This window comes from Barbus barbus (genome assembly GCF_936440315.1).
Source record: "Barbus barbus genome assembly, chromosome: 13".
Taxonomy (NCBI): domain Eukaryota; kingdom Metazoa; phylum Chordata; class Actinopteri; order Cypriniformes; family Cyprinidae; genus Barbus; species Barbus barbus.
The window spans coordinates 19,681,318-19,693,432 of record NC_136741.1 but is presented as its reverse complement, the minus strand read 5'-3'; the positions used below and the strand labels follow the sequence as shown (position 1 = coordinate 19,693,432).

The 12,115-nt window shown below is 37.2% G+C and overlaps 1 protein-coding gene across 1 annotated transcript; it reads left to right on the top strand.

Moving 5' to 3' along the window:
- Positions 1–674: 674 nt before the first annotated feature.
- cfap144 (cilia and flagella associated protein 144) lies at positions 675–3,549 on the top strand. Its single transcript, XM_079431493.1, has 4 exons — positions 675–912; positions 1,000–1,059; positions 1,312–1,415; positions 2,139–3,549. Exons 1-4 carry the CDS (start codon positions 783–785, stop codon positions 2,247–2,249), a joined length of 405 nt encoding a protein of 134 aa, XP_079287619.1. The 5' UTR covers positions 675–782; the 3' UTR covers positions 2,250–3,549.
- Positions 3,550–12,115: the final 8,566 nt, after the last annotated feature.

Sequence of the window (12,115 nt, the reverse complement as noted above, 5' to 3'; positions counted from 1 at the left end):
AATATGGGTAATTGTAGTGGTTCTTAAACCACAGAAAATAATTTAATACAACACTTACTGTGTTTGTTTTTTTACATTTAATTTTTTTTTTTTTACATTATTGACACACTATTTTCCTATTTTGGTATTGTGCAGTTGCTTTGACACAATTTGTATTGTTAAAAGTGCTATATAAATAAAGGTGACTTGACTTGACTTGTTTTTGACTAAATAAGTAACGTTAGCTTAATTTGGGATATTCCTGGTTCTTAAACCACAACAAATACTGCACTTTAAGCACTGATCTATAATAGAGATTATATATAGATCAGCGACTTTAACACAGCACCTTCCATGACAAAGAAATATTTGTTTGTTGGCTGGGTAATTTATTAATTTTATACAAAATAAATAAATCATTTTCTTACAAAAAAAAATTAATTTTAGATATTCTTGGTTTTAAAACCACAGCAAATGCTTCCATAATACAAAAGTTTCTATATCAATTATGTTTTGATCATTAATTTATTCATCCAACACAAGCAGATAATAGTTCCTGTTGGAGTAATATAGGCTGACAGAGGCCACTATTGGCTTGCATTGATTAGGGGAACATACTAGGCGAATTTCTGAAGCAAGCTAATTAGTGGGCTTTGGCGCCCTCGTGTGGATAGAACCGTTGTAGCGCTCGGTTTACAGTTGCCAAGCAACAAGATTCATAAACCGACGTGTTGCTGCTGGAAGTGATTCGGTGATCATACTAGCAAACAATAGCAACTAAAACATATTTGATAACACTAAATATGGCAAACCCTAAAGAAAAAGACCCTGTGGACATAGTTCACCAGAATGCTATTCATGTCGAGACAATAATGAAGGAGCTGAGACACCAGAAGCTTTACACTGAGTTTAACATCAACCCCTTCAAGAAACGTGAGTGCAGAGCTTCACTTGTTTACAATATGAATGTCTCTGTGTTTGGTTAAATATGTAAGTTACAAGAGTCTCTTTTATTTTCAGTGCACATTCTGACTGACAAGCCTATGTCCAACATCGCCTACAGAAAAGAAGAGGAGGACCGTAAGTGTTTCCACTAACTTACGTCTGATTTAACACAGTTCTACCATAGTTTCCGTCAAAACAACATGTGTTAAATCCACAAAATATATTAAATCTATATGTTAAATGTTTTAATTGGTTCTTTTTATGTTAGTGGGGATTAAGTAGTTATTATTTTCCATTAACTGTATTTGTGGGTGTCTGGGTTTAATGTAAATTTAATATAGGCGTATTGTACTATGTAAAATGTAATAACAAAATGTTTTTGTACAGCTGCTTTTGTCCAGGCCATAAATAGGGCCCACCTGGAGCCCACAAAAAAGTACTCTCACCCTCAGACTGAAGCACAAGAGATAGGATGGATATCAAGTCCTTTAGTAAGTTCTTATGTATGTATTTATGAGTGACTGAATGAAAGAAAAGGATAACAATATGGGAGTCACTAATGTTCTATTTAGATTTTATGTGAACATTTTAGAAGCCATTTAGTTTTAAATATGTGCATATTTATTTATTTATTTATTTATTACCATTTAGGTACAATGAGGTTCAATTTAGTTTACTGCCTTAGTTAACATTAACTAACAATGAATGTTCTATTACATAAACCATTTTTTGAGATTTTATTCATCTTAGTTAATGTTAATTTACTAATACAATCATTTAAATGAATCAAAGTATTGTATCTGTTAATATTTTTTGATGGGTGACAAACAAATGCGCTTTGTTAGTTAATCTTGGTTAATGCATTAACTCACACTGACTTGTAAATGTTGTAAAGTGTTAACTATTTATTTAAACCATGCATGATGCATGTAAAAACAAAAGATACATTTAAAATGTTTATTTTGATGAATCTGCAAAATTGGACAGTTTTGCTGCTATATAACCAAAAACAAATTTTGTTGCTATTGTTTTTTGCGGTTTACATTTGCACACCCCATAGTGGATTAATTCCCAATTTCCGTATTATAGTATCCCAGATTACTGTGCATATACTTAACAATCACCAGTGCAGTAAAAAAAAAAAGAAAGAAAAAAAAAAGACGTAGGATGTCTTCCATAATCATCCAAATCGTGTCTTTTGTGCAACATTTCAGATTGCCTCAGATCGCAGTGACAGAAGATTAAATTTTCCACGGCAGAACTCTGAAATCACTAAATTCATGGACGCTGCATGGCGGTTGAAGGAGCAAACAAAAAATTTGTGATGACAGTTTAAGTTATATGTTCCTGATGCCATATATACACTGTGTACACTAAAGCAGATAAATAAGTCTAGTTATCATCTGTGACAATTGCAAAATGGCCATTCTTTGTTATCACAAATAAACACAAAAATTGCACAAGTACAAATATATTTTAGAGAACACTCACTAATACAGATATGGTAAGGTTGGGGTTGTACAGAGGCTGCAGGTCTCAAAATCCCATGAGCTGCCCACCTAGATGGTGTTTTTACCATTTTGCCAGGCAGGTCATTCGATTTTAAGACACATCCGGGATGTTTAGAAATTCAGTGGTGTATCTAGAGATATGTTAAAGTGGGTCAATTGGCCACCATTCATCACTATGAATGTGACTGCCCCTGTCCTGCAGAATCTCTGCATAATAAGCAAAAGAGATTAGTTCATAACTAATCGATCTTAGATAATGTCATATTATACAGAAATGGGATTCACACAGCTTGTTTTGCAAATGTGCCTTTTTCACAAGAAAAATCCATAACTGTGACCATAATCCACTGGCGGTTTATTGGAACATATTACACATAATGTATCGGCCACTCAGGTCAAGATTTATTACATTACTTCCCCCAAAAGAAATTCTCTTTATATGAAGATACAGTAATATTTTTGTTGTATCTTTCTTACAGAAATGCACTGAAATCTCATGTACTCAGTTCAAATAAAATCAGGACTTTATTCCTACTAAAATACAAATTTGGTCATAATTAATTTACCCTCATGTTCCAAACCTGCATTGAGTTTCTTCTTGTACTGAACTCAAAAGATGATATTTTGAAGAATGAACTGAAAAAAATGATTAATAGAATTTACTAAATTGTTTTAAGGTAAGTGGTTGAAATCCATTTATTTTAGCTACATTTAAATGAACAAATTTAGTTGACTAACTTTCAGCAAAATTTGTTTATTTAAATGTAGCTAAAATAAATTGATTGCAACCACTTACCATAAAAAAAATTGTAAATTCAATTTATCATTTTTTGCTGGTTTCTAAACAGTTGCTGGTAGCCATTGACTTTCATAGGATTTTTCCCCATACAATGGAAGCCAAAGGCTACCAGCAACTGTTGGGTTACCAAAATTTTTCTAAATATCTTCTTTTGTGTTCAACAGAAGACAGAAAGTCATAGATTTGCAACAACATGAGAGTATTGTAACATGAGAATGTTCGTTTTTGGATGGACTATCACTTTAATGTTATAGAGGAATGGAAGGATGTATCCCTGGATAACCAAAAATGTACAATAAAACCATCTTAAAGTAGAGCTTTTTTAAATATCGTTTTTATTAATTAATAAAAAATTAGTGCTCACTGTGTGGTCTGACACATAATTAAAGATAATGTTTCAAGAGATTTAACCTAAAGCAGAAGCTAATGTTTGATTAATTGCTGAAAGTTTAATGTTGTATATAAATAAAATAAATATAAATGCTTTACTATTATATTATATTAGGTTCTGTACTTCAGTAGCATATAGTTTGGTCATTGGAGATCATTGTGAATTCAAGACCTTCTCTCTCATCCCTCTCTAGAGAAGTCAACTACTTTCTAGCCAAAAGTCTCATTCGATTAGTCTCTAAATAATCATTATCTGAGTCATCAAAATGTCTTTTCTCTCCTATGAATGGCTAATAATTGGTGATCTTATTAGTGTACATTAGCCATTGTATTAAGTATTTAGCTGAGGTGAGCATTACTTACAATTAGAGTGTTCCCAGTAACTACTGTGTCTTCATGCAGCCCTCCTAAACCTTAAAGAAAGCTAAAAGCATACATAAATACCAGCTTAACAGTATAATGTGACATGTAATGCCATATCAGTTCATATTTTTTATATGATATGAACATCACAACTCTGTAAGTGTGTGACTCCTAGATATCAAAACATCATCCAAAAAGGTTGTGCCACATCAAATTAGGTTTTCTACTTGCAAAGTTTTCCAACTTTTCTTTTCATATTAAGATAATCAAATAATTTGCATCTGTGGTTAAGTTAAGGAGTCCACTCAGCATCAAGGAGAGAGACTTGGAGGTCTTAACACTTTTTCTGAGCCTCAATCAATTTGTCAGCAAAGGGTAGGAGGGGACGACTGTCTAAACTGATATCTCAAGTCAGCATATGCTGTATCCGACAAGGAAATGTATTTCACTGCAACATTTTAGACGCTCAATGAGGTCTTAAAAGGTTAATTAGAACTCTTCCTAGTTTTCATTCATTCTGATCCGAATGATCATAAAAGTTATTTTGCCCCTTGATGGCAGCACAGTTGCAGGAGTTGATGTGATTTATTGAAGTGTGTAGTGCTAACACCTCTTTCATCTGTAGCCACTATAGGCCTACACTGTGTAGTACTTCACTGAACACACAACAAACTCCTTTTATCACTCTTCTCGTTCTTTTTTCTGCTTGTGTGCATCTGTGTCAAATTAGATCGCCAACTAGGAAAACCAGTTGCATGTTAAACTGCATTTAGCAGGTACAGCACCTATTTTACAATACCATATCCCAACTGAACTGTTAGCAAGTAAAGAATACCATTTCAATTCAGCATGTGAAAGCAAGCCTTGTAGTGATTTAGTGTTCTACAGACAAATAACACAAATCCCAAAACACGTAAATATTAGGGAATTTAAAAAATATTGATTTCACTGGATAGATGTTGCTGTGTGTGAGAGCTTGTGAAACATGCTCACAAGCAAACTAGCATAACATCTGTCCGCTGAGAGCAACTGCTGGTACTAGACAACAATAACTGTGTCCTATAGGACTCAAAGTGGTCTTCCTCAATGGTGGAATAGGGCATGAAAAATGCTGAATCATCCGGTGAGTCACATTCCAGTCTCAGAATGTTTTGCTGTTGTTTTTTTACTTATTGGGGACATTAATCATTATTTGTTTGTACAAATCATTACTAGTGCAAGTATAATTGTTTGAATCTATTCATTTCAGGAATTAGTAACTGCAAACAAATGGAAATCCACACCAGATGAAATGTGTATAAAATGTAGGATAATATACACTAGCCAAAACATTTTTTTTCCTGAAGAGATTAATACTTTTATTCAGCATAGATTAATTGTATTCAAATTATTGACTTTTTAATTTAATCAAGAGTGAATTAATAAAAAGACATTTATAGCCCAGTTTTACAAAAGATTTCTGTTTCAAATAAATGCTCTTCATGTTAACTTTATATTCATCAAAGAATCCTGAAAAAAATGTTTCATGGTTTCCACACAAAAGTATTAAGCATCTGTTTCATGCATCGAAGAATCCTGAAAAAAATGTTTCATGGTTTCCACACAAAAGTATTAAGCATCTGTTTCATGCATCGAAGAATCCTGAAATAAATGTATTACGGTTTCCACATAAAACTATTAAGCAACTGTTTCATTCATCGAAGAATCCTGAAATAAATGTATTACGGTTTCCACATAAAACTATTAAGCAACTGTTTCATTCATCAAAGAACCCTGAAAGAATGTATCACGCTTTTCCCCACGTTTTTAATACACAAAATATTAACCAATTGTTTCAGCATTCATAATGATAAGAAATGTTTCTCAAGCACAAATTTAGTTTATTAGAATGATTTCTGAAGGATCAAGAGACACTGAAAACTGGAGTAATGTCAGCTGAGAATTCAGCTTCACCATCACAGGAATAAACTACATTTAAAACATTTTTCCATTAAAAAATGGAAAACAGTTATTTTTTAATATTACTATTTATTTTGCTGTGTTTTTGATCAAATAAATTCAGCCTTGGTGAGCACAGGAGACTTTTTTCAAAAGTAATAGATAGTCTTACCAACCCCAAATTATCCAGTATAATTCTTCAATACGGAAGTAAGCCATTTTCTATGAATGTGCAAGACCAGAAGGTTCATTAGCCGCTGTAGGGAAATAACGAGAAGAGTAACGAAGTGCTAAACTGTTTGCACTACAAACCAGTGTGTTCATAATTATAATTATGCATTTTAATACATTAAAATAATATGGTAAGACACACCAGTTTGCAATATCTATCAGCAAAACAAGCTGTTTTGTACAGCTAAAAATAGCTAGAAGCAAATGGCACCGGAAGCCAGTCCCATAAAATTAGCAAATGGCCACACCCGCTCTTACGGGAATATTAAGGTGGATAAAGAAATAGAATTGTAAAATTTCTTCTTCACAATTACAAGGGGTCCAGGGTTGGCTTACAGTATGTTACCCTCTGCTGGTACATGTCATAACTACATCAATTGCACATAAAAATTATCTTTCTCTGTTGTTGGCCAAATGCGAATATCAGCAGGTATCAACATATTTAGGGGTTTTGACATCAGAAAATTTGAAAACTCTTATTATTTTATGTGCATTTACCTTTGTTTTTCCCTGCTGTCCATTTCTGAGTCACGACCCATCAGTTGATCCATAATCTAGTGCATTTTCAATGAGCCACATTTCCCTTTTATCTGAAGAGGCCTTAAAAATAAATCAGCTTAACGGAGTCATTGTAACATTTATTTGCGTATGTAAAGAAAAATGTTCTCACAGCTTCAAGTGTGGCACAGACTCAAATTCAGTTGCCACTGGTTACAAATATCACAGCATTCTCACTGGGCTTTGCTTTGGGACAGTGTGTACCAGGGGCCTGTACCATGAAGCTGGTTTAGCTGGCTAGCCAGGTAAATTTCAGTTTAGTTTGTGCCAACTCTGGGTTTTAGGTACCATGAAAGTAGTTTGTTTTTTTGCAGTGTTCATCGCCATAGTAACTTACACTCCACAGCTAACCTGCTCCGAGGCAGGTTATGTTCTGGTTTAGAGATCTCACACCGAAATTTGACCAATCAGTTTCAAGCAAAGTGACACATCTCTGATGCAATAAAGCCATTCCTCCAGTTTCTCTCACTCCAAATTAAAGGAGACCAAAATCATTTTTTGAACCAGGCTGTAAACGTTTTTTCTGCTGTAAATTTTGGTATTTTAACATGGGGAGTCTATGGGATTGACTCCCTTTTGCAGCCAGTCTCTAGAGGCCAGTCGATGAATTGCAGTTTAAGTCACTTCCGTGGTGGTTTCAAGAGAGAGCGGGAGGTTGCCGCTTGGTTTGAACCAGATACTGAGGCAATCACGTGGTTTTCAGGTGAATGAAGCTTTGGACGTCATAGATCACGTGTTTTTGGCAAAACAAATCAAGCTCCGATACAGCGCTTCAAGATGTTGAGATGTTTCGTTTTTTGATACAAGCTTCGAAGCCTCGGTGTCGAACGTCACATCACTACCTTATGGATTTTACCTCGATTCATTCAAGTTTGTTTACTTGAACACGTGCTTCGCAGCGGGGGTAAAGTTTGTGTTTGGTTTTATTCACACATTCAGGGATAAACGACAATAACTCGAATACAACTTGCCCTAAAAATTCTAAAACAGTATTACTGTCAAAAGGGCAAAGCTATAATGTTTCTCATCATTATTTCACTTGATATAATAGGCACTGCCTTGCACAAGCTGTTGTAACGTGCATTAAGCCGAGAGAGATCGCTCTTGGCGAACCGTAAGTAAGGGACCGTGGGGAAAGTGCAAGTTTTTTGCGTATTGATGCCCGATTCGGAAGTTAGTATTGGTTCACGCATTGTTATATTATTGATATGGACTCCATGAGTTATGTGACTAAGAACAAGTTCAGATGGGATCTTCATTCCCCACATGAAGAAGTATTAAGCGATCAAGCATCCACGTCCAGCTGACTATGTTTCGTTCTCCATTCATCTCTGAAGGTCTCCAGGAAGCTAAGCTAAGTTCCTATTTAATGCTCTCAGATTATTGGCAACATGCTTGCTAAGGCTATCTGCATTGCTTAGACTTATTTAGTTGTTTTCAGTGAAGTGCTTGTGCTAAGCTTATGTGATCATACTGACAATGTGCCTTACTTTCTGGTTGTTGGGAGCATGCTTCTTCCTAGCTATCTGTTTGTTATTGGGAGCACGCTTGTTCCTAAGCTGTCTGGTTTTTATTGGGAGCACGCTTGTTCCTAACTGTCTGGTTTTTATTGGGAGGACGCTTGTTCCTAGCTATCTGGTTTTTATTGGGAGCACGCTTGTTCCTAGCTATCTGGTTTTTATTGGGAGCACACTTGTTCCTAAGCTGTCTGGTAGTTATTGGGAGCACACATATTCCTAAGCTATCTGGTAGTTATTGAGAGCACGCTTGTTCCTAAGCTATCTGGTAGTTTGTTCCTAAGCTATCTGGTAGTTATTGGGAGCACGCTTGTTCCTAAGCTGTCTGGTAGTTATTGGGAGCACACTTGTTCCTAAGCTGTCTGGTAGTTATTGGGAGCACGCTTGTTCCTAAGCCATCTGGTAGTTATTGGGAGCATGCTTGTTCCTAAGCCCTCTGGTAGTTATTGGGAGCACGCTTGTTCCTAAGCTGTCTGGTAGTTATTGGGATCACGCTTGTTCCTAAGCTATCTGGTAGTTATTGGGAGCACGCTTGTTCCTAAGCTATCTGGTAGTTATTGGGAGCATGCTTGTTCCTAAGCCCTCTGGTAGTTATTGGGAGCACGCTTGTTCCTAAGCTATCTGGTTGTTATTGGGAGCACACTTGTTCCTAAGCTGTCTGGTAGTTATTGGGAGCACGCATATTCCTAAGCTATCTGGTAGTTATTGAGAGCACGCTTGTTCCTAAGCTATCTGGTAGTTTGTTCCTAAGCTATCTGGTAGTTATTGGGAGCACGCTTGTTCCTAAGCTGTCTGGTAGTTATTGGGAGCACACTTGTTCCTAAGCTGTCTGGTAGTTATTGGGAGCACGCTTGTTCCTAAGCTATCTGGTAGTTATTGGGAGCATGCTTGTTCCTAAGCCCTCTGGTAGTTATTGGGAGCACGCTTGTTCCTAAGCTGTCTGGTAGTTATTGGGATCACGCTTGTTCCTAAGCTATCTGGTAGTTATTGGGAGCACGCTTGTTCCTAAGCTATCTGGTAGTTATTGGGAGCATGCTTGTTCCTAAGCCCTCTGGTAGTTATTGGGAGCACGCTTGTTCCTAAGCTATCTGGTTGTTATTGGGAGCACACTTGTTCCTAAGCTGTCTGGTAGTTATTGGGAGCACGCATATTCCTAAGATATCTGGTAGTTATTGAGAGCACGCTTGTTCCTAAGCTGTCTGGTAGTTATTGGGATCACGCTTGTTCCTAAGCTATCTGGTAGTTATTGGGAGCACGCTTGTTCCTAAGCTATCTGGTAGTTATTGGGAGCACGCTTGTTCCTAAGCCCTCTGGTAGTTATTGGGAGCACGCTTGTTCCTAAGCTATCTGGTTGTTATTGGGAGCAGGCTTGTTCCTAAGCTGTCAGGGTCGTTATTGGGAGCACGCTTGTTCCTAAGCTGTCTGGTCATTATTGGTTCTGTTCTGTTTACCCTGGGTGGTTATTGCTGCTCTCCCTGCTCTTATCCATGCTAGGCTGCATGGATGCACAGAGAGTTCTTGCCCAGAACAGAACCATACCACCAATCCAAACTGTATGCTAATTGTCAGTCATCTTTGACGATAGTGGTCCTGACAGAAATACACACATATGCATGGATATATTTCAGAAAAATGTTTATATATTAAATATATTTATTTATAATATAAATTATAGTAATATAAATATAAACATGTAAATATATTCAAATATATACTGTATGTGTGTGTGTGTATGATCCATTTATTTATGTATACATAATAAATATACACAGAACACACAAATTATGCAAACAAAAAGTTTTTTGTATGCGATTAATCATTTGACAGCACTAATATATATATATATATATATATATATATATATATATATATATATAATACACACACACACACATACATATATCTTTTTATATATATATATATATATATAAATATCATACACACACACACATATATAGCATATTTTTTCTTTAAACAACCACACACATATATATACTTTTTCTATGTACACAAGTCGTGACGTATTGTCAAGTATGGTGACCCATACTCGAAATTGGTGCTCTGCGTTTAACCCATCCAAGTGCACACACACAGCAGTGAGTAGTGAACAAATGCACACACACACACACACCGTGAACACACACCCGGAGCAGTGGGCAGCCATGCTGCGGCGCCCGGGGAGCAATTGGGGGTTCGGTGCCTTGCTCAAGGGCACCTCAGTCGTGGTATTGAGGGTGGAGAGAGTGCTGGACATTCCCTCCCCCCACCTACAATTCCTGCCGGCCGGGGGCTCGAACTCGCAACCTTTCGATTACGAGTCCGACTCTCTAACCATTAGGCCACGACTTCTCAAAAGGCCTATTTCTCTCAAATATTGTTCACAAATCTGTCTAAATATGTGTTAGTGAGCACTTCTCCTTCGCCGAGGTAATTCATCCACCTCACAGGTGTGGCATATCAAGATGCTGATTAGACAGCATGATTATTGCACAGGTGTGCCTTAGGCTGGCCACAATAAAAGGCCACTCTAAAATGTGCAGTTTTATCACACAGCACAATGCCACAGATGTCGCAAGTTTTGAGGGAGCATGCAATTGGCATGCTGACTGCAGGAATGTCCACTAGAGCTGTTGCCCGTGAATTGAATGTTCATTTCTCTACCATAAGCCGTCTCCAAAGGCGATTCAGAGAATTTGGCAGTACATCCAACCGGCCTCACAACCGCAAACCACATGTAACCACACCAGCCCAGGACCTCCACATCCAGCATCTTCACCTCCAAGATCGTCTGAGACCAGCCACCCGGACAGCTGCTGCAACAATCGGTTTGCATAACCAAAGAATTTCTGCACAAACTGTCAGAAACCGTCTCAGGGAAGCTCATCTTCATGCTCGTCGTCCTCATCGGGGTCTCGACCTGACTGCAGTTCATCGTCGTAACCGACTGCAGCATGATAATGCACGGCCCCATGTTGCAAGGATCTGTCCACAATTCCTGGAAGCTGAAAACATCCCAGTTCTTGCATGGCCAGCATACTCACCGGACATGTCACCCATTGAGCATGTTTGGGATGCTCTGGATCAGCGTATACGACAGCGTGTTCCAGTTCCATATCCAGCAACTTCACACAGCCATTGAAGAGGAGTGGACAATCTGATCAACTCTATCTGAAAGAGATGTGTTGCACTGCGTGAGGAAAATGGTGGTAACACCAGATACTGACTGGTTTTCGGATCCCCCGGACCCCCCCAATACAGTAAAACTGCAAATTTTAGAGTGGCCTTTTATTGTGGCCAGCCTAAGGCCCACCTGTGCAATAATCATGCTGTCTAATCAGCATGTTGGTATGCCACACCTGTGAGGTGGATGGATTATCTCGGCAAAGGAGAAGTGCTCTCTAACACAGATTTAGATATATTTGTGAACTATTTGAGAGAAATAGGCCTTTTGTGTACATAGAAAAAGTCTTAGATCTTTGAGCTCAGCTCAGGAAAAATGGGGGCAAAAACAAAAGTGTTGCGTTTATAATTTTGTTCAGTGTATATGTGGTTGTTTAAAGAAAAATGTGCTATATATATATATATATATATATATATATGTGTGTGTGTGTGTATATATCATATTTGTACAGTATAATCAAGAATAATGTTCCTCAAACACTAAATATGTTGATCGTTCATAGACCTTTTAGGGGGAAAAAAACATTAAAAGTTCCATAACTTAAAAGGTTAGTTCACCCAAAAATGAGAATTCTGTCAATAATTACTCACCCTCATGTTGTTCGAAACCCGTAAGACCTCCGTTCATCTTCGGAACACAAATTAAGATATTTTTGATGAAAATCGAGAGCTCTCTGATCCTCCCATAGACAGCAAAAGAACTA

Bases quoted from the DNA above. Each gene is read 5' to 3' on its own strand.
- cfap144 (XM_079431493.1), top strand. From the start codon at position 783: ATGGCAAACCCTAAAGAAAAAGACCCTGTGGACATAGTTCACCAGAAT. The intron at 913-999 runs GTGAGTGCAGAG...TTTTATTTTCAG, and splicing joins CATCAACCCCTTCAAGAAAC to TGCACATTCTGACTGACAAG. The intron at 1,060-1,311 runs GTAAGTGTTTCC...GTTTTTGTACAG, and splicing joins CAGAAAAGAAGAGGAGGACC to CTGCTTTTGTCCAGGCCATA.